Below are 23,380 nucleotides of genomic sequence, written 5' to 3' on the forward strand. Positions count from 1 at the left end.
AGTTACTTACTGTGTTCCACAGTGCAGCAGCAGGAGTTGAGCATAACTTGTTGGAGATTCAGCAATGCGCTGTGTCTCAGGCATAGTACTAGAGCGTAGTTCAGACTGTGAATCCTATCCCCGTTCCTCACCTGCTGGATCCTGTTACTTTTTCTGACTCGGATCGTTTTTCTTTAGGAAGTGGGCCAGATGATAAATAAGTCAGTCTCCTTTAGCATTACAGAGATGAAATTGTTCCTGGGTTGGACAAAAATAGCACCTTTTTCTCCAAGACATGAGACTAACACAAGGACAGTTAGGTTCAGGAATCTGTAAAACTTCATTTAGCACAGCTGACTGTTAGACCTTCCAAGCCTTTACCGCTTCCACTTCTTCCCATGTGGTCCAGAGCCCTTGAGATGTACAGGGCAGGAGAGTGAAATTTTTCTCCACATTTGTGACAATTAAAACAATTCTAAGTTTTAACAATGCAACTCTCCCAAGCTGTGTGATGACTTACCGGATTTACAGCAATCTCACAATAAAACCCCCCAGATCAACCAAAACCCAAATAATACACCACAGTGGTGAGGAAAAAAAATAAAAATAAAGGACTAGCCAGGGTTTTCCTTTGCTTCGAGGCTGACCGGGTAAGGAAGCTGTACGGCATCTGGTTGTGAAGCTTGGACTATGTGAGAACTGCCTTTCAGTATTTCCTTTGGCTACTAATAAATGGGATGATAAGATGTGATGGCCCAAACGAGCATTTAAAAGAAAGTTATAGTGAAGAGGGTGCTCATCATACTCATGATTTTGAATAGTTTATTAAATGAAAGGTGAAGCATCAGTTTTAAATTGTACAAAAGGAGAAAAAAAAAAAACCTCATATTGTAAATGTACAATTTACAGAATTACTAGCAAAAACCAATCAAGGAGACACTCATAATACAAAAAACCTATTGACTGCAAACTGAACTGGAAACCCATTGCAGGTACCGTGATAATAAATGTTTGTTATACAGTATTCTACAATGTTAAATTAGGAATCAGTTTTCCACACAGAGGACTGTGAAGCACAAGGTTCGTCTGAGACTATGACTCAAACCAGGCAGCATTTGTTATGCTACTATGCTCACAGAGTTATTGTGATGACAATTTAATGCAGCCATTCCTGCCCACTCCTGTTATGTTTGGGGTGAACAGAAGAGGAAGGGAGGTAACATTATTTTATAAAGTTCCAGCTACTTCTCAGTTTTTAGACATCACCCAACCGACATCTGAGGAATGGCTGAATTACCTAGTCAAACATTTTTGGCAACCATGTCTGAGAACTGCACGTGTTGTAAGGAACAAACCTCAGCTGGTTTGTTTTTAAAATTAGATTTTTTTTTTTTCCCTCCCAGCAAGTAAGCACTGGGCATTAATGTTTTGTTTTTCAATAAGCTCGTAACAGAAAAAAAGCTCCATGATTATTTTGCAGTTGCTAAAAAAAAAAAAAAAAAAGCACCTCTAAAACTGCTGTGCTCCAAGTGGGTCAATCTGCTTTGTATCTCAAATGCTAAGATTAGACTGCAGAAAGGAAGATTAACATTTTGGGGCTGATTTGTAGAGATACTAGAGTCAGTGCAAGTTGTGGATGGCCAGCACCTCTGATATCAGGCCAGTTTTAACTAAGTAGCAGCTACTAGGCAGAGTCATAAAATCGAAGCATAATGAGATTCCAAATTAGTGAAGACATTTAAAAATCTCTTATTACAATGAATTAGCTGAGAATGTTTTGGGTTTTTTGGTTTTTTTCATGTTTTTAACTTTTTTGAAAAATCATATTTTTTTTCCAAAGAATTACTCTTAATATGCACAGTTAACACTGAAAATGTAGCTGTATTCCATTGTAAGCTTAAGAACTTCACCATCTAAGCACAAATTTCTATGCAGCACGTACAGTACTTCTAACTGGCAAAATTAATTTACAAAAATAGCGCAAAAGGGTATTTACGGCATGGAAAGTAGACTTTTTTTTTATGGTACAGTTAAAATTGCTTTTAGTATGCTAAAGTGATTCCTTTTCCCCCACCCTTGAATTACTCTTTTTAATAGGAAAGTTGCTGTTTATGTACCTTGGGTTGGCAGGGCTTGAAGTAGGTAGTAAAAACAGCAAAGTGATTACTTGAGAACCGTTTGTGTGTTTTACTGAGAATACTTTATTTGCTGGTATAAGTTGCTAAAAATGCACAGAGCAAGTACCAATAGAAAATTTACTGTTTTTGTGTCCCCATGTGCTATATAAAATGAATGTTACACAGCATCTGTTGGAAAAGTGGCTTCATGGACATCTCTTACTTTATGTCCCATTATAAATAAAAATAAATCTTCTCAAGAGTATAAAATCTGGGTTTATCATATCAGAATCTGAAATTTTTTGGCAGAGATGCACGTCATTAGAATTCTAACCTCTTCTATAAGAGTGTTCTTCTCAATGCCTACGAGAGGATATAAGCGTACCATAATGTTAATCAAATCCAGTGTGTTCAAAAACACTTCTCTGTAGCCAGAATGACCTGCTTATAGCATCATTGCTAGTCAATGGCTGATAGGCATAGGTTTAATAAAAATGGCTAGCTTTTAAAACATAAAAAGGCAAATGTTAAAACTGTTTTAAATTGTACAGCAGAAAAATAAAGTTAAAAAGTTCTGTTTTCACTCAATGTTGTTTTCAGAAAACATATGTAGAACAGTGTTTATTTCGACAGCTGTCTTAACAATTTAAAACTTCCTCCTCATCCAGAAAAAAAAAAAAAAATCTGTATTAGGACAGTCAAGAACAGGGATACAAATGATTTTTTAGGTCAGCCCTTCTGAGGTGACTGGATTGGCCAACATTCCTTTGTGTCATTAAGAAGTTCCTCTTCTTTCTGTCACTACAAAAAGGGATTGACCTCAATCATTTGGTTAAAAATCAAACCGTATCACATCAAAAATGTGGTTTTCATACAAGCTATCACAGTATATAGGCCTCTAGCTCTAAACAATAGAGTTCCAAATTTGTAAAATGTCTTCACCAGACTTCAGAACATAGGCATTCCAAATCCCTAGAAAAGTGATTTAAAAAACAGTAATTAATTAGGTGTAATAATAATCAACCTAAGATAAACAGCAAACAATACTAGTAAAGTCTTACTGAATCATCCTCAATGATAGCTGCGGAGTCAAAGAAGTCTGGCCTCAGTTCAGCCCGTTCTCGCCGGTTTCTTGAAGGTGGCTAAAAAGAGGAGTCACCCGTTTTAGAACATCACCTCTAGGGTACGAAGGATCTGCACGATGCTACAGCTGACAGGTACTAACGTGGTTACCTGGTCTTTTACAAAGCAGCCTGCCATGGATTTTCCTAACAGCTCAGGTATAATCGTAGGCCCTGACATCGGAGAGCACTTGGTGCATTCACATTTTATTTAAGGAATAGGGTAAAAGGTGATGGATTCCAAAGTAATTTTAAGTCTGTGCTCATAGATAAGGACTTGCTTGAGGCTTTTGCTCATTTCACAATGCTCTTGTATTAGGACTGTAGGCCAGACCGCATAAAACCTTTTAAAAGCATAAAGACAGTTAAGTTTACGGAGAAACTCTAGCGCTGATGTGGTCAAAAAACGGATTTGGAAAAAAAAGTTACTTAAGAGGTCATAGTATGTCTGAGGATTAAACCCTTTGTGTTGTCCTTCCCTAGAAGCGTAAGAATAATGTGAGCTCCCCGGCTCGATCAATTCCTTCGTTTCCTTGCCTTGGATTACTAGTAAAAGAGAGGTTTTACTTACTTGATAATCATTTGAATGCTAGCAATAATCTCAGCATTCAGCAGCAGCAACTGAATTATTGCCTAAGGTTTCTTTCCAAGACATTATAGCCCAGTCCTAAAGTAACCTATGCCTTGTTGTTTGGATATGAAAAGAGAAATATGAAAGCATAAAAATGGTGAAGTGTATAATGCAAACTGATCCTTTTTCCCATTTTACAAGGGAAGTATTCATTCAGAAGGGAGAGGCTAGTAAGGTTGAAATCTCTGCAGAGGATCATTTCTGCTCTTTAATGTTCAGACAACAGGAAATCAGGCTCAAAATTTTGGAAATTTTTGTTTCTGCTTCTAAAATTCCTTTTAAATTATCTTTCATCCATTTCAAGCTTGCTATTAATAAGATTTACTAACCAGATCAATGACCATTGTGTCCTCAAATTCTTCGTTCATATCCTCTAGCTGACCTCGTGAGGACATCATTACATCTTCAAAGATGGGCTCAGCGTCATCTTCCATTAGACCTCGTCTGATTAAATAAAGGGAAAGAAAAAGTTATTTCCAGGCATTTAAATTTCCCAACCGTGATTTTCGTCATTAAAAAGAACGCACAAATCCTATCCCTTAATGCCTTCACATAAAACCTTATGCTGAGAATAAAGCCAGTGTGCTTTTCTGTAATGTTAACTGGAAGAAAGATCTTAGATAAAAACAAACCTAGCACTTGCAGAGGCTGAAGCAGGAAGTCCCATGTAATATCATTAAAAACAGTAATTAAATTTGTCCCTAACAAGAAAAGGGCAATAACCTCACTGTGTTTGCTTGCCCTTCTACAACAAGGAGTTATGCTGTTTGCCGGGATCACGGGTAAATCCCAGGGAATCCAGCAGTGAATCCAAGACCAGTTTCTAACACTGTATGGACTTGATCTTGCTAGAGGCTCCGGTCCCCATCCTGAGAAGTCCTTATATGCTGAAATGCTCATTGGGAATTACTTAACAGACAAATCATGGAAAACCCCTGAAAGGAAAGCAGTTGAAGGCTTGGAGGGAATTAGGGGAATTGTGCCATGCCTGTTTGTCCTGTTCACTGGGCACCTGCTTGTGCCGATGGTTAGAGCAGAACACATTCCAACATTACAAAGCTGTTACTCTGCCTTCATTAACGAGAGTTAAAATGTCACAGAAATTACTAGCGACAACCCAGAAAAGGTAACAAAATGCAGCATTGTCATCAAAACCGGTTCTGGTCTGGAGATGAGGATGCTCTGAACACTTACACTGCATGCCTTACACCAGTTCTCCCTTTCATGTAGTTCATTCCTGTCCTGTCCTTTCGATTTAAATCTTCTAGCTTCTGTTGGCCCAACCAAGATATCTGCATCTGCGGACTAACAAACATAAAGCAGCATTATGACTGAGAACACTAACAATTCTGAGTTGGCTATTTTTAGACTGTAGCTCCTCAAGTTTTGTGTCTGGCCATGCTTCAGATAAAGATATTTAAATCACATCCACCATTGTACACATCTTCTGGATTCCCTTCCGCAACTTGTCTCCTCTCGCTGTATGTGCACAAAAAAAAAAAAATCCATTAATTGCTGTAATAAAACCAGCGACAAAAATGCTAACATTACTCATTCGTTAGTGTGGCATGCACCTGAAGTGGGAGCACTTCTAAAATTAATTTTATTAAATTCTACTTCACTGTCTCAGGCAAAATATGAGCAAGAATAGATCCAAATTAGTAACTGACACACATTTTAAAACAAAAATGTCACACAAAGTGAAAAATTGCTTTTAAATATATACCCCGATCCATGTAAGCATCTGGTAACGTACCCACATGTAAACACCTGAAAGGCTATATTTTTAATACCATCTAAATCCAGTAGTAGACAGCAATGCTATTGATATGATTTATTTATTGCAGCACAAGGAAATAATAGTAAACTAAATGCAGGTCTTCAAGAACAGCACCAGATTTTATTTTATTATGCAGTCTCATACCCTAACAAGATTGACAGAATAAACTGGGATAACCCATGCGCAAACAACCTAGAACAAAATAGTCTTTGGACGTGATTAACCCCATTTGTTCAGCAACTGACTGCTCTGTATTTATTTTATTTTTGAGCTCTCCTAAGCTGACCTGCAGGAAACGCGTGTGGCAGCTACCTCCAGGCTGAAAGGGAAGGATTTTCTCACTCTGGGTTCACACTGTGAACTTGTATGTAGAACCCAACTCTCTGAAAGCAACAGAGAGGAGACTGATGCTATCTGCCTTGGCTCAAGAGTTCTCTGCTCACAGCGTTCATCTGAGAGAGGAAAAACAGAGGTTCAAGCCCAGGGTGAAGAGCCTGGCTCACCTTTCCCCCCAGAAAAGGGGAAGGTTCTCCCACAGCTTAAGGCAGTGCCTGCTCCTCCGGCTCAGGAGTAAAACACGGCAGCGACTGGAAGCTGCCCCGCTTTCCATTACAAATTAATATTCACAGAGAGATTTAGCTTAGTGATGGGTGAGATCAGAGAGGGTCAGGAAGAAAGTCCTGCTTCAGCAATTTTCTTTGTTTTGTTTTTACTGCAGAGTAGAAAAGATTTAAGAAGAAATTGAGAACTACAACAGCTTCCTTAGAATCTAGAAGTTATGGCAACATCTGGGGAGGCAGGAGATTGGGAGGCAAATCCTTGACCTCAGGAAGGCAAGTAAGACACACGAACCCTGACCTCACGTGCCGTGGGATTAAGGAGAAAAGATACTCTGGAACTGATGTGAACAGGGGCTCTTCCTCAGCTGTGCTTTCCTTGTGGCCAGCTGGGACTACCTGCCAGTCTGAAGTGGAAGCCATGCCCTGGCTTGCCTTGCATTCCTTCCCGACAGCACCTGCTGGCTGGGAACGCTTAAGCCCAACTTCGGCCTTTGCGCAGGACCAGCCCAGCCGGCCTGCCACCCTATCCCACGCTGTCTTACGGTGATGTTACACAGTTAATACGCAAAGAAAGTTGGCTGAACTCCTTATTGAAACGTCAAATATTGTGCGCTCAAAAAATTCATAGGTATTTGTAGCCAGCTGAACTGCAAGTATCTCCTGAGGTGGGCACTGATTAATGGATCATATCAAGGTTTAATCTGTTGCACCACTGATGCCTGCGCACATTGCACACAAGCAAGGAGGAAAACCAAGAAGCATAATCCGGCTGTTTTATACTATACTACATTGATAGAAACCTGATTCATCTGGCCAGCATAATATGACTTTTTAATGTAGATAGATCAGTAAATCTGGCTGTAAAAGTTAAAGAAGAGTCTCCAAACCAGATATTGTTACTCTGCATCTTCAAATTAATAGAAATATCACATAATTGCATTCCCTGCAGACTTCTCCATTAAATAAATTACTGACAGATAATAACCAACATTTTCCCCTCTAAATGGAGGTGATAAAATGGGAGTTGAGTGACAAAAAGTATATATAATTTAGATCAAAATAAAATTGCCTGCAGGCAATTACCCCAGAAATAGGAATTATTAGCTCAGCAGCTAGAACTGGATTGAAAAGTTAATTTACAAGAAATCAGTTTGGATGTCAGGAGAACTTTAACTGTACTGTGACACAGGGCAGAGGGAAAGAAGAGAGAACGTCTAACAGATCTTTAGAGAAAGAGTTCGATCCAGCCTGAGGCCACCAACACTAGGAAGGTTTAACCATAATCGCATGGTTATGCTACGAGAGAGTTTTAACATAAGGAATCTCTACCATGATTTCATTACAACGTATTTTTCCCAGGAACTGAAAATAATCAAAGTATTGCTGAGCTATAGCCAAGACATTTCCAGTTGGTTTTGCAAATAAATGCTGCATTTATAGAGCCACAGACTACCTGTGTAAATAATACGCAACTCCTTTACCTGGCTCACTGTATTTGAAACCGAAATTCCAACACTTACTTGTGTAAAAAATCTTGTTCAGATCCCTGCTCCGACTCGTGCTCCTGGATCTGCTCCCCCATTTGTCTAGTGTTCTCTCTCAAGACAGTTGAGGTGAGCTGTGGCGCTTGCAGTGTCCCTGGAGTATGTATGTTTTCGTTCCTGTTCAGCCATGAGCCTTCTAGACTCTCATCTAGAAGAAGAACATTTAAAATTACTGATGCAGTTCTGACCACATTCAGTGCCTTCAGCAGTCGTTCAGCCAGCTCACTGAGCAAATACTTTGCATTAATAATGAGAGCCTTCCATCTACTGACACACCGTGACACAGTTAATTTTAGTTGCAACACCTTCTCCAAATCTGATTTTCAACAGTCTACTGTCTTTTAAGACAAATGTGCCTTCAAGAGATCAACTGGATAAATACTCAAAATGATAAAATTTTCAGCTCTAATTTTATTTTGTGTTCTTCTAAGGAAGGATTACTACCAGCTATTCCCAGCAATAACAACAATTTAAAGTAGAAATACTTGACAAACACAAAAAAAAAACCCATTGCAAACAAATACTGTATTGCAGCACTACCTAAATTGTTGTGTCTTGCACACATCTAACAAAGATAATTCCCAATTACTGAGTCTACAATCTAAATCTAAGACTGTTGATTGCATATGCATACAGCAACCATGATACAGTTAAAGATGAGGGTGGAGGATAAAACCCAAAATCTGGTCAGCATAGATCTTTAGAAACTTCAGTAAGAACCATTTTAGTGGGGTACAGAGGGGGCATTTTGAGTCAGAGCTAAGTGGTCTGGCTGATGCGAACTCTAAGAAGTGATTTCAGACAGCATGTTTGGAGCAGATGGGAGGAATGGAGACAGGAAGGTGACTGAAGGTGTAAGTGGGATGCTGCACTCGTATTGTGAGGAAAGCAAGCGTGATAGAGCAGACATGCGTAGGCAAGAGACGTAGGAAAAAAATGTAAGAGCAGGTGGATGACAGGGAGATGACAAGAGAGGAGAAGACAAGATCACAGATTTACTAACAGGAAGAAATGTGTGGTGAGAAAGTAGATGGGGATCTCAGTGGATCTTTCATCCTTCCTACACCTTTTATTACCCTTTGGGCATAAATGTCTAAAAAGTTGCCTATTTATTCCTGAATTTACCTTTAAACCTTTTTATGTTGGAGATTTTTTTTTTAAAATCCTATTTATGTTTCATTTCCTTAAGGCGTCATGAAGAATGTCACAGAGCAGATTTACTTTCAGTAACAACAGGGAATATTCTCCAACCCGGACGTCTGCTGAACCCAATATATGCTGGATTTAGGTGAGAAAGGAACCACAGGGGGCTAGTTACGGTTCTTTGAAGCAAGGATAGTTTATGCAGCAACCCTGCCCTTCTTTTAGCTCCTTTAGAGTGGAATTTAAAGAAAAAAAAAATTTAGGAGGATTTAAAGAGGTGCTGAGATTTGTAACTGCACTGCCAGATTAAGATTAAAGCTAGGACTTTTGGAATTTATAAAAATATGTAAAGATGAAAAACCCACAAAGGCCTGTGTACACACTATGTATAGACCATTGGTTAATTTGTAGACAACTAGCTGTTTGTTATGGCTGGTTCTTCATAGCTCAAGTTGTACAGACGAGTGAACAGTAAGTACTTATTTCTGAGGATTAAATCTCTGATTATTTCATCAGCTCATTATTGGTACATACAAAATAAGACAGAAATCTATGTCTTCCTGTGAAAAATACAGACAACCTGGCTCCAGGTTTTCTTGGCTTTCCTTCCTTTTTCCAGGATTGAAAAGGAAGTATACTTAGGGCCTAACGCAATCAGTAATGGCTATTGCACATCAAGAAGCATTCAAAAATTAAGAATGTAGTGTCCTTCCAACTCTTTATATTATTGTGGGCTTTTTAAAATATATGATCTCAAATGTTCTGTATCAATACACATCTAAATCAAGACTTTGGTGCTTGCATTGCAAAGCCGCATCCGTAGGGAAAGGCCGTAGAGCTTGTGGTGCTGCTGCCATTAGGGAGCACCTGCTGGTAACTCTTCAGTCCTATCATCTACCAGGCAGTCAAATCCTACAACGAAGACATCTATCGAGGAAAAGAGAGTTATGCTGTTATGGACTAAACCAAACAATGATGAGCTATACATCCTTCCTGGACCTATACATTCAGCTTGTATAGCAAAGCTTGTATAGCGAAGCTCTGTGTAGTGATCTATGAATTTAAGGTCTATGAGGTTTCACACTGAAGAAAGGAGAGTGGAATCACATCCTAACCAGTGTTCTTCAAACATGTCATCCTCAAATGTTACACTGTGACCCAGAGCTGTATTTGAGTATTCAAAGGACATGGCCATACGCCCCACAGGATGGGGGGGTGTTCATCAGCCCTTTTTCCGCCCACAGACCACTAACGGGGGAATTTTGCGTTGCTGTGCTGAACAACGACATTGGGCCACTCTGCCTAAGGTAAGATAAATCCTGGGTCTCTTCTGATCCCACGGTGTTGGTAGAACGTGAACAGACCTTCATACCCTCTGTAGGTGTCTGGATCCTGTCAGACCCATAGTGAGTCCTGGCATCATCTGTATTACAGCTAGATGATCTCCCAGGGGAAACTGCTGTACATTCAGATCTTTCAGGGACTGAACAAATAGCTGGGCAACCTTGTCTTTCGCCTACATCGTTTTTAAGGCAGTAATGTTTGTGAAAAACTCAGGACTACAGCTGGTGCAAAGAAAGGGGATATTCAAATGGAAAGTGCTGCAGGTCAGTTCTCCCTTCTACTGATCATTGAAAGAGGAGGACATGAAAAAGCATGAGGTGAACAATGCCATAAACACTATGTTATAAGACTGAGACTTATCTTACAGGGAAGCAAAGACGTTAGTACATTCCCAGGAAAAAAATACAGAATATAGGAAGAGTACAATAAAATAGAATGAAAATAGTAACAAGAGGAAAGAAAAAAACCTCAGCATGGTGTCCTGAAGGAAGCAAAACAGTGTCTGAAGAAAGGAAGCAGTATTTTATCCACCTGAACTCCAGGCTGGCTCTAAGAAACTGAAGGACTTGGTGGACGTACCACTCAACATAAGCTGTCATGGAGAATGTACCTGATTGTCAGAGGGCATATGGACAAATTTTTGAAGAATATTTGGGGAAATTGCTGTATATGCAGGCAAACTGGCATTAGAGTCCTCAGTGAGGAGTTACTATTGTAGATACTGACTTTGGAAAAGTCCCTGGAGTTTTAAGATCCTACTTACACCTACTCTGTAGTGAAACAGTAAATTTATATTCACAGAAGGACACACTACATCACACAGATTAACCAGGAACAGATGCAATCTGGTAAGAAATTGGCTATCATAGCCCAATTCCTGATGAACATGCCTGAAGTCACAGAAAGACTAAATACAGACACCGGATATCAATACCATTTTAAACAAAAAAAGGTGTCTTTTTAAGTGTTCTCTGGTGGTCCTGTAAAAATCCAGATCTCTATCAGAATTTCTGCCTTGGCTTTGCTCTAACACCCTGTTAATGAACAATGGCTCCAGACTGAAGTACAGGCAGAAAACCATAAGACCATGACTGAGAGAGGTGTAGAGCAGGTAACTCCACAAACACCTCCTCTTTCCAACTTCAGTAACAGCTTTTAATAGTTCGGAATCTGCAAATCTCAGCGAAGACAGAGAAGAACAGGGACTCATGACGGTATTTCTCATAAGAAGCATTCAAGCCTGATAGAAATTTGCAGAACAGATGTCTTGGTTTTACTACATACAGAACATATCATATATTTCAGCATTAATTGATAAACCATAAGCGCTCCTAAGAAGGAAGGCTGTAACCTATGTACAAAATGAGCAATGCCTCTACCAGGCAACCTAAAACCATACAAACCTTCTACTCTCTTTTTGTGGAGCGGTGGTCGTCCTTTCTTATTCCTCACCGAAGAGGCTTTGCTGCTGCTGCTTCCACTGTTAACGGACATTCTGTCGTCCTCGCCACCCGTAACTAGTGAGTTTCTGTAGGAAATGAGTGGAAGCCATACATCTTCTCTTCTTTCCATCATCTGTTCTGTCAGAAACTTCTCTAAGTAGGAGTGACTGAAAAGAAAAGACAATGAGTACAGAGGTGCAGCACGCTGTTTCCTCTAATTAATCTGCAAGCCCTCCTCACATTGTTGAGAGCTTAACACAAATCCCACACAGCATTTCCTTATTTTAATTTAACAATGTATGCTGGTAGGGCATCCTATCTCTGAATAAGCATACATGTCATTCCCTGAAAACAAAGTAATGCAGTTAATCATGCACAGGTTACTCACAGAAAAACAATACAGAACGTTCTCTCCCCAACATCTTCCTCCCACATTTGTCTGCAATTATTCACAGTACACCCTACTTGAATTCCTTTTCTGTTTTGCATAGCGAGGAAGCCACTTCTATATATTGCTACTGTGTCACCAGACAGACTGAATTAGAACCACTATTGTGAGGATGTAGGATACCCTTTTGCATCTTGGAACAAGAGAAATGGTTTCCTCAAATGCAAGCAGGTTTTTTTTTCAATTAAAAAAAAGGCAGATCTGTCCTACTGCCTTTGCAGTCCAATGCATGGTTGTTAACTTATGGAGGAACCAACCAACCTCCCTCCTCTATATGGTCTGGAGGGCATTTGAGTTGTTTTCTTTTCCCATTGATTATTTAATTATGGTATTAGAAGTAGTCCTTAAAATGAATATGCAAATCCACATAAAAGTGATTCTAATGAATTTCAAGCTGCAGAACCAAGCATTCAGAATTTAGGCAAGAGACCTCAGGATTCTTCAACATTACCTCTACCCTTCCTGCGCATACCCCCCTTCCCAATACACACACCCTTCAACATTTACCACCACATTGCCAGGTTGTCATCAGTGGGAGTCAAACCCAGAAATGCTGCATGAAATGAACTCTGCATCTCCCTTTTCCTGTTTGCTCACGGCAGGCTCAAACTTCTTACATCGCCTGGGTATCAGAATAGGACAAAGTGCAACGCTGTACATGCCTGGGTAACAATCACATCCCATTTTTAATGGGGTTTTGTTTTGATTCAGTGAATAGGATGACTTTGCTCAAGAAACAACAGGTTTTCTGGCTACTATTTTATTCAGTTTTATTTATTATATTGCGACTGCTTCTTCCTTCCCCTTTTCACGTGTATCCAAACCTTGCACTGAATGGGAAATTCTTGGTTTGTTCTCTCTTGTACAGTACCAAACAGTACAGCACTTGAATGCTTTATGACTTTAGAGAATTTATCTGTGGAATAGTCCTGGAAAGTAAGAACTTTTTCTGCATCTAATTTATATTTATAAAACGCCCAAATTGTGAAGAAGGAAGAACTACACCACTTAGGGGTTCCTTTAAGTGATTAGATGCCAAACTTCAGACAACTTTTGCTCAGCATTTGAGAGGAGTTTCATACTGGCAGTTCTTGCCAGCTTCAACAAGGACAGAAATTCCGAATTTCCAGAAGTATGAACACCATGCTGAGGCTCTGTCTCATCTGACTTCAGACACCCAATAGTCAGTTGTCTAAGCTAACAGTCTGTATTTGAGAGAAATAAAGGGAAATAAATGCCTCCACAGGGAAAAATCACCTCTGTATTGTGTTAGATGAACTCCTCAGGACTTCCCTGCCTTTACCTGCCTTGTGTGTTTGTAACTGCATTAGTATAAATCTTTTTCTGCTAAGCATAAGTCTGGCACCTTAAATGTTTATATTAAATCTATAGATCTGAATAAATCCATAAATGGCTATCACTGATTCTGGAGGCTACTCATAAAACAAGAAGCTGAATAAATAAATAGGATAGGAAAACTAAATTACACCAGTGCTGCTGCCCCATTCCCAAACTGGAAACATCTTCCTGCTCTCTCGCCAAATAAAAAAGCCAGCAGTGAAGCAGAAAGGGAGCCGAAGCCCTGCAAAAGAGCAGTGGTTGCTGCCCTGTTGACAGGACTGGTTGTGCACCAAGGGCAGATGACATCGCAAGTAGATAATTCTCTTTTTTTGGGTTGGGAAGCCAGGCTGGAGGACTTCTGGGAGACAGGCAGATAAATGCTTGTGAGACTTTCCAGGTTGTTCCAGAGCACTTTTGCCTCCAGACTTACAGCCCATTGAGGAGTTTAGGGACAGTCACTTGGCAGGAGGAGATCGAGCCAGGGAGGGAGGTAAATGATCCCGTACACAGGACTTCTCCACCAGATGGTGGTCACGTACCTTCCTGATCACAGGCAACCCCTTTGGAGGGAGGGGGAGAGGTCCCTGTGGATTGGAGGAGTCATGCTACAGAGAAGGGCAAATCAACTCTCCAGAGTGCAGCTGAGTATGTCACGCCAGTGAAGCGCTACGGGCAACGCAGCCATTGCCGGATGGGTGCAAACAGGACAGGTCTCTCAAGGGAAGGAATGCAGATATCTCCACAAGAAATCTTTACATACAAGCAAGTTATCTTAACTCTTTTCACAGTCACCACAGCCAATGGAATCTAGGGCATGTCTGAACTCATCTTGAAGCAGTAATTTAGCGGAGAACAGATAAATCATGTCCTAAAGGGCCTATTTCTTTTCACTGATCTTCAAATTCAGCTGAAGTAAATAGCTCAGATGACTACAATAAAGACAGCTAAAACCAGGAGAAATGGATTCCATCACAGCAATCTTTAGTCCTGTGAAAGAAGGCAGTGGTTGGGTACGTGGGCTCCAACGAGCGGAGGAGGACAACCTTTGAGAAAAGATTTTAAATGGCCACATAAGAGGCTATAGAACAAGATCTTCTGAAGTACTGAATTTCATGCAAAGGATCAGGTGAAATTAAGTTGTCACGTGAACTGTACAGAATGATGTAACTTTAAATTTTAGACACTGGAGAAACTTGTGGAAGGGATGATAGCTGTACAGGAATGGTAAGCTTCACTAAATTAAATAGGAATCAGGCTAATGACACTAAAACTAACAGATGCAGGAGGACCTACGGTTCAGCTAGGAAGACAGTCATAGAATCCTATTATCCTTAAGTCCTGGCCTGAAGAATAGGACAGAGGTTGACAAGATTCAAGGATATAACAATGAAGAGCAGTTTCAAAAATGGAGTGCCAAGCTAGCCCAACGGCGTCATCCAGTTCTCAAGCTCGTTTAACTATTTCTTCTATTGCGTTTGCTGAATTGATAAATTGTCGATACAAGAAAAAAAAAATTGGTTCAAGTGTGTATATGTTAAAAATTATACAAAGTTAACCAAGATGCATTTCTTACAACACAGGTAAAGCTATAATATTGATAATTGTTAACCCTAATAGAAAAGTCCTTTAGAACAAATAAACTATAGAGAAGTTTGACAGAAAGTCTCAGTTGAGGTAGTTATAGTAGATACAGATGACTTACGCTCATTGTGGTCACAAAACAGACTGGAAAGATATCTATAACCATAAATCAGAAGATTTGGCAATTGCATTTTTTAAATGGTCATAAAGTTATTCAAAGAATTCAGCTCTACAGTGAGCACATAGCGCTTGGCTGATTTTCACTAGAGTCCTCTTCCTTTTTCCCTCACTACTTCCCTTACCTTTTCCCTTTTTCCCTTACTGGCCAAATGCTGGATATTTGCTACGTAACTTATTAGAAATGTAGAGCGTTCTCTTCGCAGTGACGCTGACAATATGTCTTTACTACAAACTTGCCCTTACTAATGCAGTTTTCTCTTTGCCAATCTTGTTGATATCTGCAGCCTCTCCTGACAGTCTGTTCAAATGTCACTCATAAAACAGTATTTCTTGCTCTTTTATTCAGATCTTATCAACAATATCTCTGAATAATTTCATTTCCCGTATTTCATCTGCAGTAATTACCTGCCGTAACAAACGCAGGCTGCTTGGTTCAGCCTCCCAGGTCTCTACCCCCCTGCTCTGTCCTAACCAGCAATAGTGTCCTCTCTCAGCCTCTTTCTCTGTCCTGTTGTGCCAGTAACAGAAGCCTTGACAAACCTTTATTTCCCAGTTTAAATCAATGCGTTAAAACAAACAACAAATATATGTTTACATTGTATATAAATACCTAATAGAAACAGATGTTACTGCAGTGTTTACAGGCCTGTAAATTTCCTGCACTGTTAACAGTTCATTTCTTTTTTCTTCTAGACTAAAAAACAATTGTTTTTTATTTTCAGTGCCCCATGGGAAATTTTAAGGATCATTGTTTTGTGAGGTCTCAAGCTCACCTCATCAGCAGCTCTGATTCTCCTTTTCTCATTTATTTTTATTACTTTAAAATGTAAAATGATGTACAACTATGTATGTGAAATGGCTTGCTGGGACTTCCTATAGCCCCCGTTAGATTGTGAAAGCCTCAAAGCAGAGAGCTTAAACACACACTACAGTGATTAACAGAGCCCAGCAAAACCCGCAGAAGAAAACGGAGCGTTACTTACACAGTCTTTTTGTCCTGTCGCAAGAGTTTAGAAGAAAATTCACTAAGCACTTCAAGGAAAGCAAGGTTAGGAGGTGGATAGTCTTGTCCTTTTTGATTCTGATATTTGAAGGCAAACTCTATGCCATCTCTATAGTAAAGAAATATTAAAATTTTCAGACATTTGTAACAAAATAAAAAAAAGACATCCATCACTGCTAAATGCTGCCCAAAATCTGCACTGTGATGAAATTCTTTATAGCCCATCATAACTTCCCCCCTATTACTAGCAAACAGGTGCTTTTGGACAAAGGCGACTCAAGTTCCCTCTCAATTCATGAGGATTCAATCTCAAAGATAACATATTGCCAGTCATGTGGTGAGAAGGAATTTACCACGATCTAAGAAACTTGGCAGGTGCTGAAAGCCACTGCCTTAGCAGGAACAGCCTAACGGCTCGCTCTTGTTTCTGCATGAAGCGGAAGCTCGCAATAAGAATAATATGTGAGCTAGAACAAGAGCTAACTTCTGCATCAAGAGTCAGAGAAGAGAATTTACTTACCAGGACATCAGTACATGCATCTCTGCCTTATCTTTGCTTTATCATTTGAGACTAAAGAAAACAATTTACTTTCACATTATCCAATAATGGTGCATGCATGCCTTGACTTCTCTTTTGTTTGCCACAGGAAAGTGTCTGGTAGCGTTTTGATCATGCTTTGCTGAGTCTTAATGACTTAGTCTCTGAGATAGCAAACTTTAATATTTTAACCTTTTTTATGGCATGGGAAAGTCATAGTTTAAATTAATCAGCACCTTTCTACACTTTCCTACGCAGCAGTTACATAAAAAGCTTCAGTCCACTTAAAAAAAAAAAAAAAAAAAGATTTCCAAAGTATTTCTGGAATACCTTTTTATACCAAGAGCCCTTGCTTCCTACAGAATCCACAGTGATGTGGTACAAACAACTATCTACAGTTGTTAGATACAGTCCACACAAATATGTGTAATACCAGTGGCTTTACCTGAGATAAACACCGCCATTCCAATAAATTCCAACAAATAATTAGGTAACAGCTAGTTTTTCTTCCTCTCTTACATATATACATGCACATTCCCCAGCATTTTTCTACATAAACTAGAAAAAATATGTCCTTATTCCAGGACCTGTTAAGATTACATACCTTTAGAAAAGACATGCTGAGCAAAGCGTTTAATCTGAAGTAATATAAAAATCTCGTTTATTTACCACCACTCACTTGTGCAGTGTGGCCACAGCCTCTCTTGTCTTGATCTGATCCAAGCCAAAAGTGAGGGCAAACCGACGGGCCAGTTCCTTAATTCCACTGACATGGGCAGATGTCCTGTCCAAATTGGGACCTTGCTCCTGAACAAGCTCATTAAACAGCTAGAGAAAGAATTCCATTGTTAAAATCTGTGAGCTAGAAAATACTTTTCTTGAGAAAGACTTGTGTTCTTAAGCTGTTACGGCTAAGAGTGGACATTACAATGACTTTTTTCGCAGAGATGTAACAGAGCTCTCTTATATTCAACTTCTAATCCACTTCAGTTGCCAGACTTTCCTCTGCGTAACTGCCGTTTGCCAACTGTCCCCCACCTTGTGCTTGTGCAGACGGTAACTCTTAAACACAATTTTGCACTTCACTGAATTACATCTATTATTTTCCCAACTCATCAAGATGATTCCACATTCTTATGCTGTTTTCTAAAATACCTACATCACCCATCAGATGAGCATCTTCCGTGAATTTAGGAAGCAAAATTGCTATTCCATCATTCAAAACTTTATGAATATCTGAACAGCATTACGGGGTAAATGCCTTCAAAGCCTGCTTGATAATGCCCTTTCAGTACAATAATGAACTACTCAGTAGTTTTCCAATCAGTTCTAGACCTTCTTCTGGTACTGCCATTTAGACAGCATTTTCCTAACTTGCCAACAAGAATATCAAGAGAGACAGTGTCAGCAACAATATTAAATCAAGTTGCATTATATCTACTGTTTCTCTGATACCCACAAGCTCTGTTACCATATAATTAATGAAAGCAGCCTAATTTGACATGATTTCTCCTTGACAAATTTCTACTGGCTCTTACCTATCACTCAGCACTTGCAAATAGCTTATCTAATTATTTTTTTTTCCATGAAATGACATTAGGCTGACTGATCTGTGGCACCTGGCTTTTTCTCTCTCCAAGTTTTAAAGACAGGAGCTACTTTGACGCTCGCCGATTCTTCCGGAAGTACATCTGTTTTTCTCAAGTTTTCACAGGTATCTCTCAGCTTCTAGATTGCTAAGGAAATCGCTTAGTTCTCTGGGATGAATTTGGGGAGGCTCAGCTGATTTGAAAACATCTAATTTATAGAAGTAATTTCTCTACGTAATGGATGTAACTGGTACTTCAAGGGCCTAAATGGTATTTAGTGAAGCACACACTTTGTGCTGTTGGCAGAACTAGGATGGATTTCATCATCAAGCCAATAATTTATGGCTGATGTAAAGCAAATTTTTCAGGGAAAAATATGTTTAATAATATTGGAAGACTTAAACTAATTAGCTTGAAGTTTGGAAAAAAAAATCAATCAGTATTTAGACAAAATGTAAAGAAGATGTATTACTTCCAGCTAATTATAAGAAAAAAAGTCATCCTAATTCTTCTTGTTGACTAGTACCAATAAACAAATGCTATGGATCAGCTTGGACCAAATTGCCTTCAAGGCTCTTCTCTGCTTTTCTTCCATTTTAATCTGACCAAAACTTTGCCAGTATGGCCTTAAGGAGACAGAGATTACAGAGACAAACGAATGGTGGCAGCCTGAACGAGGAGCAAGATAATCTCATAACAGAAGTGTAGTATTTTTCACTTCATTGTAAAGGGCACCAGAGAAAATCCTGTCCAGTATTTTTTGCAGTGAGGTTTTTCTAACAAAAATCAATATTCTTACCTGTTGCAAACTGAGAATGAGTGTCTTTGCACACTGGATTTTATCAATTTGCCTTGTTTTGCTCAGGGTTTCCTTAATGATATCTCCATAGTCATTATAGTACTAGGGAAAAAATGTGGAAAAAACCTTTAAATCTTTAAATCGAATCTTTTATACAATTTCTTACAATTTTTCTGATAGAAAGATTACTTGTAATTCTTGTTTTGAAAAGGCAGCAGATGCCAAAAAACCCAGTCTCAAATCCAGATTTTTTGTGAGTGGGAGATGATGTTTCAATACCAAAATTCAAAATGCTTGGTAGCCTGCACCCAGCGATGAGATAAGGAACTTCTGTATGTGTTATTATGTTTTGTAACAAATATGTTGAAAAAACAAAAGATTATTTCCTACCCCACACTAAATATTTGATGAAAGCGACCCGCAGTTGCAAATTCTGAGAAACAGCATGACATTGAACCAACACACCCTTCGACACGTAGGTGTGAACAGACACCAGCACACAGGTGTGAAGCCCCATATACAGTGCAAGGTGACGTAGATGGCCAGGAAAGGAATTCAGTGAGGCCGCAAAGCTGAGTAAGGTATTAGTACGAAGTGCTGGTTTTCTTTGTGTTAGAAAAGTGGTTGCTGAAAAGCACAGCCTGTAGTACGGACCGTTTGGGTAGAAAACCCGGTATAATCATTGAAACTTCCAGGCCGAGAACATAAATTTTTCTTCCAACCAGTATTCTTTCAGCCTGATTAATATTTCTGCACTTGAAACCACTTCTTTTCATTCCCTCTTCAATATTGCTCCTGCCTTCTTTGGGACAGAGATCCTTCTGGTTTGTATTCCAATTTAAATGCAATTTCTTTCACTCCCCCCCAATTTCCAGAAGAGAAGACCAACCCAGAGCAGCAGGTAGGAAACTAACCTGAACTGTGACAGTTTTGGTTTGAAACTCCTGCTCTGGCAAAAAAACCCTATGCGAGACTAACCCCAAGGAGAGCGACCTGGCTGATGGCTAGAGTGTGCACTGGGGAGTTTATTGTACTGTGTGCTCCTAATGAAGAGGAGGAAGATTTAAAGTTAGATCCTTTATATTTCACATCAAAATCTCAAACAGATTTTCCTGCTTGATTGTCACCTTTGTGATGACTAATCCCTTACAGGGAGACAGACAAGGTATAATCTGAGGGGCTTTGTGTTGCGTGGCAGTGTCAGGACTGCTAATGTGCCTGTTTTCTGGCAGGTGAACTCGTAAGTACAGGGCGCAGTGGTAGCTGAGCAGCAAGTCTTTCTGAATTTCATTGGGCCTAAATACTGTCTGGAAGCAGCCTAAGTTGGTAAGACATTCAGTGCATTTCTGCAAAACTGCTTCCTTATGGCAAGCACCAAGATTGGGAGACTGCCAGGGAAATATGACATCAAACAGGTAACTGTTATTGTGGATTCTAGGAATGAATGTGAGGAGCAGGATAAGAAACTCTCTGTAGAGGGGAGCCTGTGTGGAAATACTCAGCACCTTGTAGGACCAACTTTTGGTGCTGCCTTTAACAAGGTACTCCTGCTGCAGAGGAGAGGGAGCTCACAGCTTACTGCTTCTCAGTAGCAGGTGTAACTGTTACAAAAAAAATCAAGTAAGGCTGGAAAAGCTTTCAAAAGTGTTCAGCCTTTAACTACTGCACTGGCAAGGAGAAAAACAAGTGACCTGACCCTACAATCTGTGTTGAGTTAGGAAGAGAATACACAGAGCTGTACCTTCATATAGTGTTTGAAGATATCTGCTGCTGCGTGCATGTCCACAATGTCATAAATTATCAGCTTGCTAAAGGCGGCCAAAAGGTTTCTTCTCTTATGTAACGCTTCTATTTTGTTAGCTTCATCTTCTTCATCTCCCTCTGAAAGCATCAACAACAATAAAAATGTGTGTAAGCGACAGCCATGTTGTAAAGCAACATTATAGAAAAGCAGCTTTTAGAAAAAATAAATTCTTTAAAATGCAGCAAGGATTGTTGCAGGAGAAGCTAAAATGAAAGGTGGTAATTCTTGAGTCCTGCCTGTGTTAGGACCTTCAGGAAAGTTCAGGAACAGGAGGCACCATTGACCAAGGATGCTATCTATATCCTGAGCAGGTACTGAACATAAGCCGCATGGAACTGAATCACTGATTTTCTTCACCCTGTGAAAGGCCACAGTGAAGACTTGTTGAACACCTTTTGCCTAACTTCTGAAACACAGGACATTGGGAGACGCTTCTTTAACATGACAAAACTATAAATATTTCACATCAGAAAAATTAGAAGCAGCAATACTTCTACTGCATGCCTTGGATTTTCAGAAATTAAATCGATGGCTCTAAAGCATCGATAACTGCAGGAAGTAAAATTCAGTTGTAAGAAACATTAACATTGAACGGCAGTGTCATAAGTGTGAAGTCCCCATGTGAGACTCCACTCTGTAAATGAAACTATACACGTTAAATATCATATAATAAAAGCATAGTCCACAAATTATACAAGAAAATGAAATCAAGCTATAACATTTGTGATAAAAGTAAATATTCTGTGGTATTCAGAAGAGCTACTTCTTGGAGGGAATCTTCCAAGCAGTTTGCAGAAGCACAGACCTGTGGCGGGGGGAGAAGGGACATAGTGTTACTGAGACTCTCTTGCTACGCTCTTACTAGAGCCACAGTTCTTAAGTCATGTATTTGATCACAGGAAATCTCTTACGAGCAGTGGAGCTGACTGTTGATATGAGTGCCTGTTTGAATCCTGAGATGCTTTAACCCACAGAATTGAAGCTCATTAGCACGCTACCCCTGCCTCTTCTTAATTTCCTTTTATCATTACTGATGTGTTCTGAATACCAAAAGTTATAAATGGTCAGACTGGCTTCATGGAGCCAGCGTAGCATTAGAGAATGGAGATTACATACAGAGATCTTCGTCCATCTTTTTGCTGTCTTCGCAGTCCAATCACAGCATGTTAAATGCATGTTCCTTTGCTAAAGAGCAAAACAGATTAGACACTGTCCTCCTAAAATCAATCCTTGATGTATTATTCTGAACATTGAACTCACAAAGTATGATTAACTGCACATACATTTCTGCTGGTGAAGGTGTGTTTCAAAATGTGTTCTTCCCAGGAATCCACAAAGAGATGCTCAACAAAGACGTCAGCTACTAAGGAGCTAGAAGCCTAAAAGCTCCTTTAGAGCAAGCAAACATTCTCTGAGATCTTAGTTCTATATATTGCTGTCTTAAAAGATCTAAAATAGCACCTATGTGTCATGCTAACATACACGTAACAGAGTTCAGCGGAAATTCAGAAAACATGCCAAAAAGAGTGCTGCAGTAGGTGCTCAGCAACTCTTTCACAGAGCTTGACTGTTTGGGAATCCATCTCTTCTCCAAAGCTATGTAGGATTCAGAAATTGGGTAGGTTTGCCTGCAGGACCCTGTAACTCCATGTAGTAACTCTAAAGAATTTCTCCTCTGTGTACTGTTCCATCGTACTTCCCCCCCTTGAAGCCATATTAAATGAAGTTTGCTGATGAACTAAGACTGTACGGTTTTGGAAATAAATATTAAGAAAAATATAGATCAGTAAAGGAAGAATAATTTTGTCCAGATTTACAGCATGTAGTTACAGGCCACTCCCATGTCTTCTGAGAACATCTCTTTTTATGAATGAACTTTATAAGTACTTACTCTTCTTTAACACAAGAGTACTGAATATTGAATATTTCATATTCATGCCTCCCAAAAATAAAGAAAGAATAATTCTGAAAACATTTGAGCAAACTGATCTGAAAATTCTACTTTATGCTTTCTTCTCTGGCTGTTATGAAAAAAGCTAAGTAGAAAACATGAAAGCTAAACATACCCATGCTCTGGTTTTCATCATCTTGGTCAATAAAGACATGGTCCATCACAAAACTGAGGAGTTCTGACTGGAGGCCTGAATCTGGATTAAACACCAAAGGCTGAAGACCTTCTCGACCTCCAGTCATCAGCTGATGACTAAAAATCATCAAGAGATCACAGAGCAGCATGAAAGCCTGAAAGGCAAAAGAGAATGAATGCAGTAAGAACCGTAAGTATGTAAAAAATAAAATATCATTTAGCTAATTTCCAGATATCCCCTGCTATTATTAAATGTCCTTCTGTAACCGTACTCAGTTCTGGTGGTTTGTGTGTGGTGAAAAGTGGGGTTTCCCCTAACTTTAAAATGTTACACCTTTGATTCCTATGCA

The 23,380-nt window shown here is 39.5% G+C and overlaps 1 protein-coding gene across 2 annotated transcripts in view; it reads right to left on the minus strand.

Moving 5' to 3' along the window:
* Nucleotides 1-481: 481 nt before the first annotated feature.
* STAG1 (stromal antigen 1) overlaps nucleotides 482-23,380 on the minus strand; it is a 195,369-nt gene continuing 172,470 nt past the window's right edge. For both annotated transcript variants that reach the window (XM_054836104.1, XM_054836105.1), the window contains exons 24-34: nucleotides 23,011-23,185; nucleotides 20,882-21,021; nucleotides 19,141-19,242; nucleotides 17,432-17,580; nucleotides 16,195-16,323; nucleotides 11,623-11,828; nucleotides 7,709-7,880; nucleotides 5,043-5,153; nucleotides 4,178-4,292; nucleotides 3,158-3,238; nucleotides 482-3,068 (exon numbers count right to left, since the gene is read on the minus strand). In XM_054836104.1, coding sequence (XP_054692079.1) covers nucleotides 3,045-3,068; nucleotides 3,158-3,238; nucleotides 4,178-4,292; nucleotides 5,043-5,153; nucleotides 7,709-7,880; nucleotides 11,623-11,828; nucleotides 16,195-16,323; nucleotides 17,432-17,580; nucleotides 19,141-19,242; nucleotides 20,882-21,021; nucleotides 23,011-23,185 — 1,404 coding nt within the window. In that variant the 3' untranslated portion in view covers nucleotides 482-3,044. The remainder of the gene's footprint in view (nucleotides 3,069-3,157; nucleotides 3,239-4,177; nucleotides 4,293-5,042; nucleotides 5,154-7,708; nucleotides 7,881-11,622; nucleotides 11,829-16,194; nucleotides 16,324-17,431; nucleotides 17,581-19,140; nucleotides 19,243-20,881; nucleotides 21,022-23,010; nucleotides 23,186-23,380) is intronic.

The sequence above is a fragment of the Grus americana genome, chromosome 9 (genome assembly GCF_028858705.1).
Source record: "Grus americana isolate bGruAme1 chromosome 9, bGruAme1.mat, whole genome shotgun sequence".
Lineage (NCBI taxonomy): Eukaryota > Metazoa > Chordata > Aves > Gruiformes > Gruidae > Grus > Grus americana.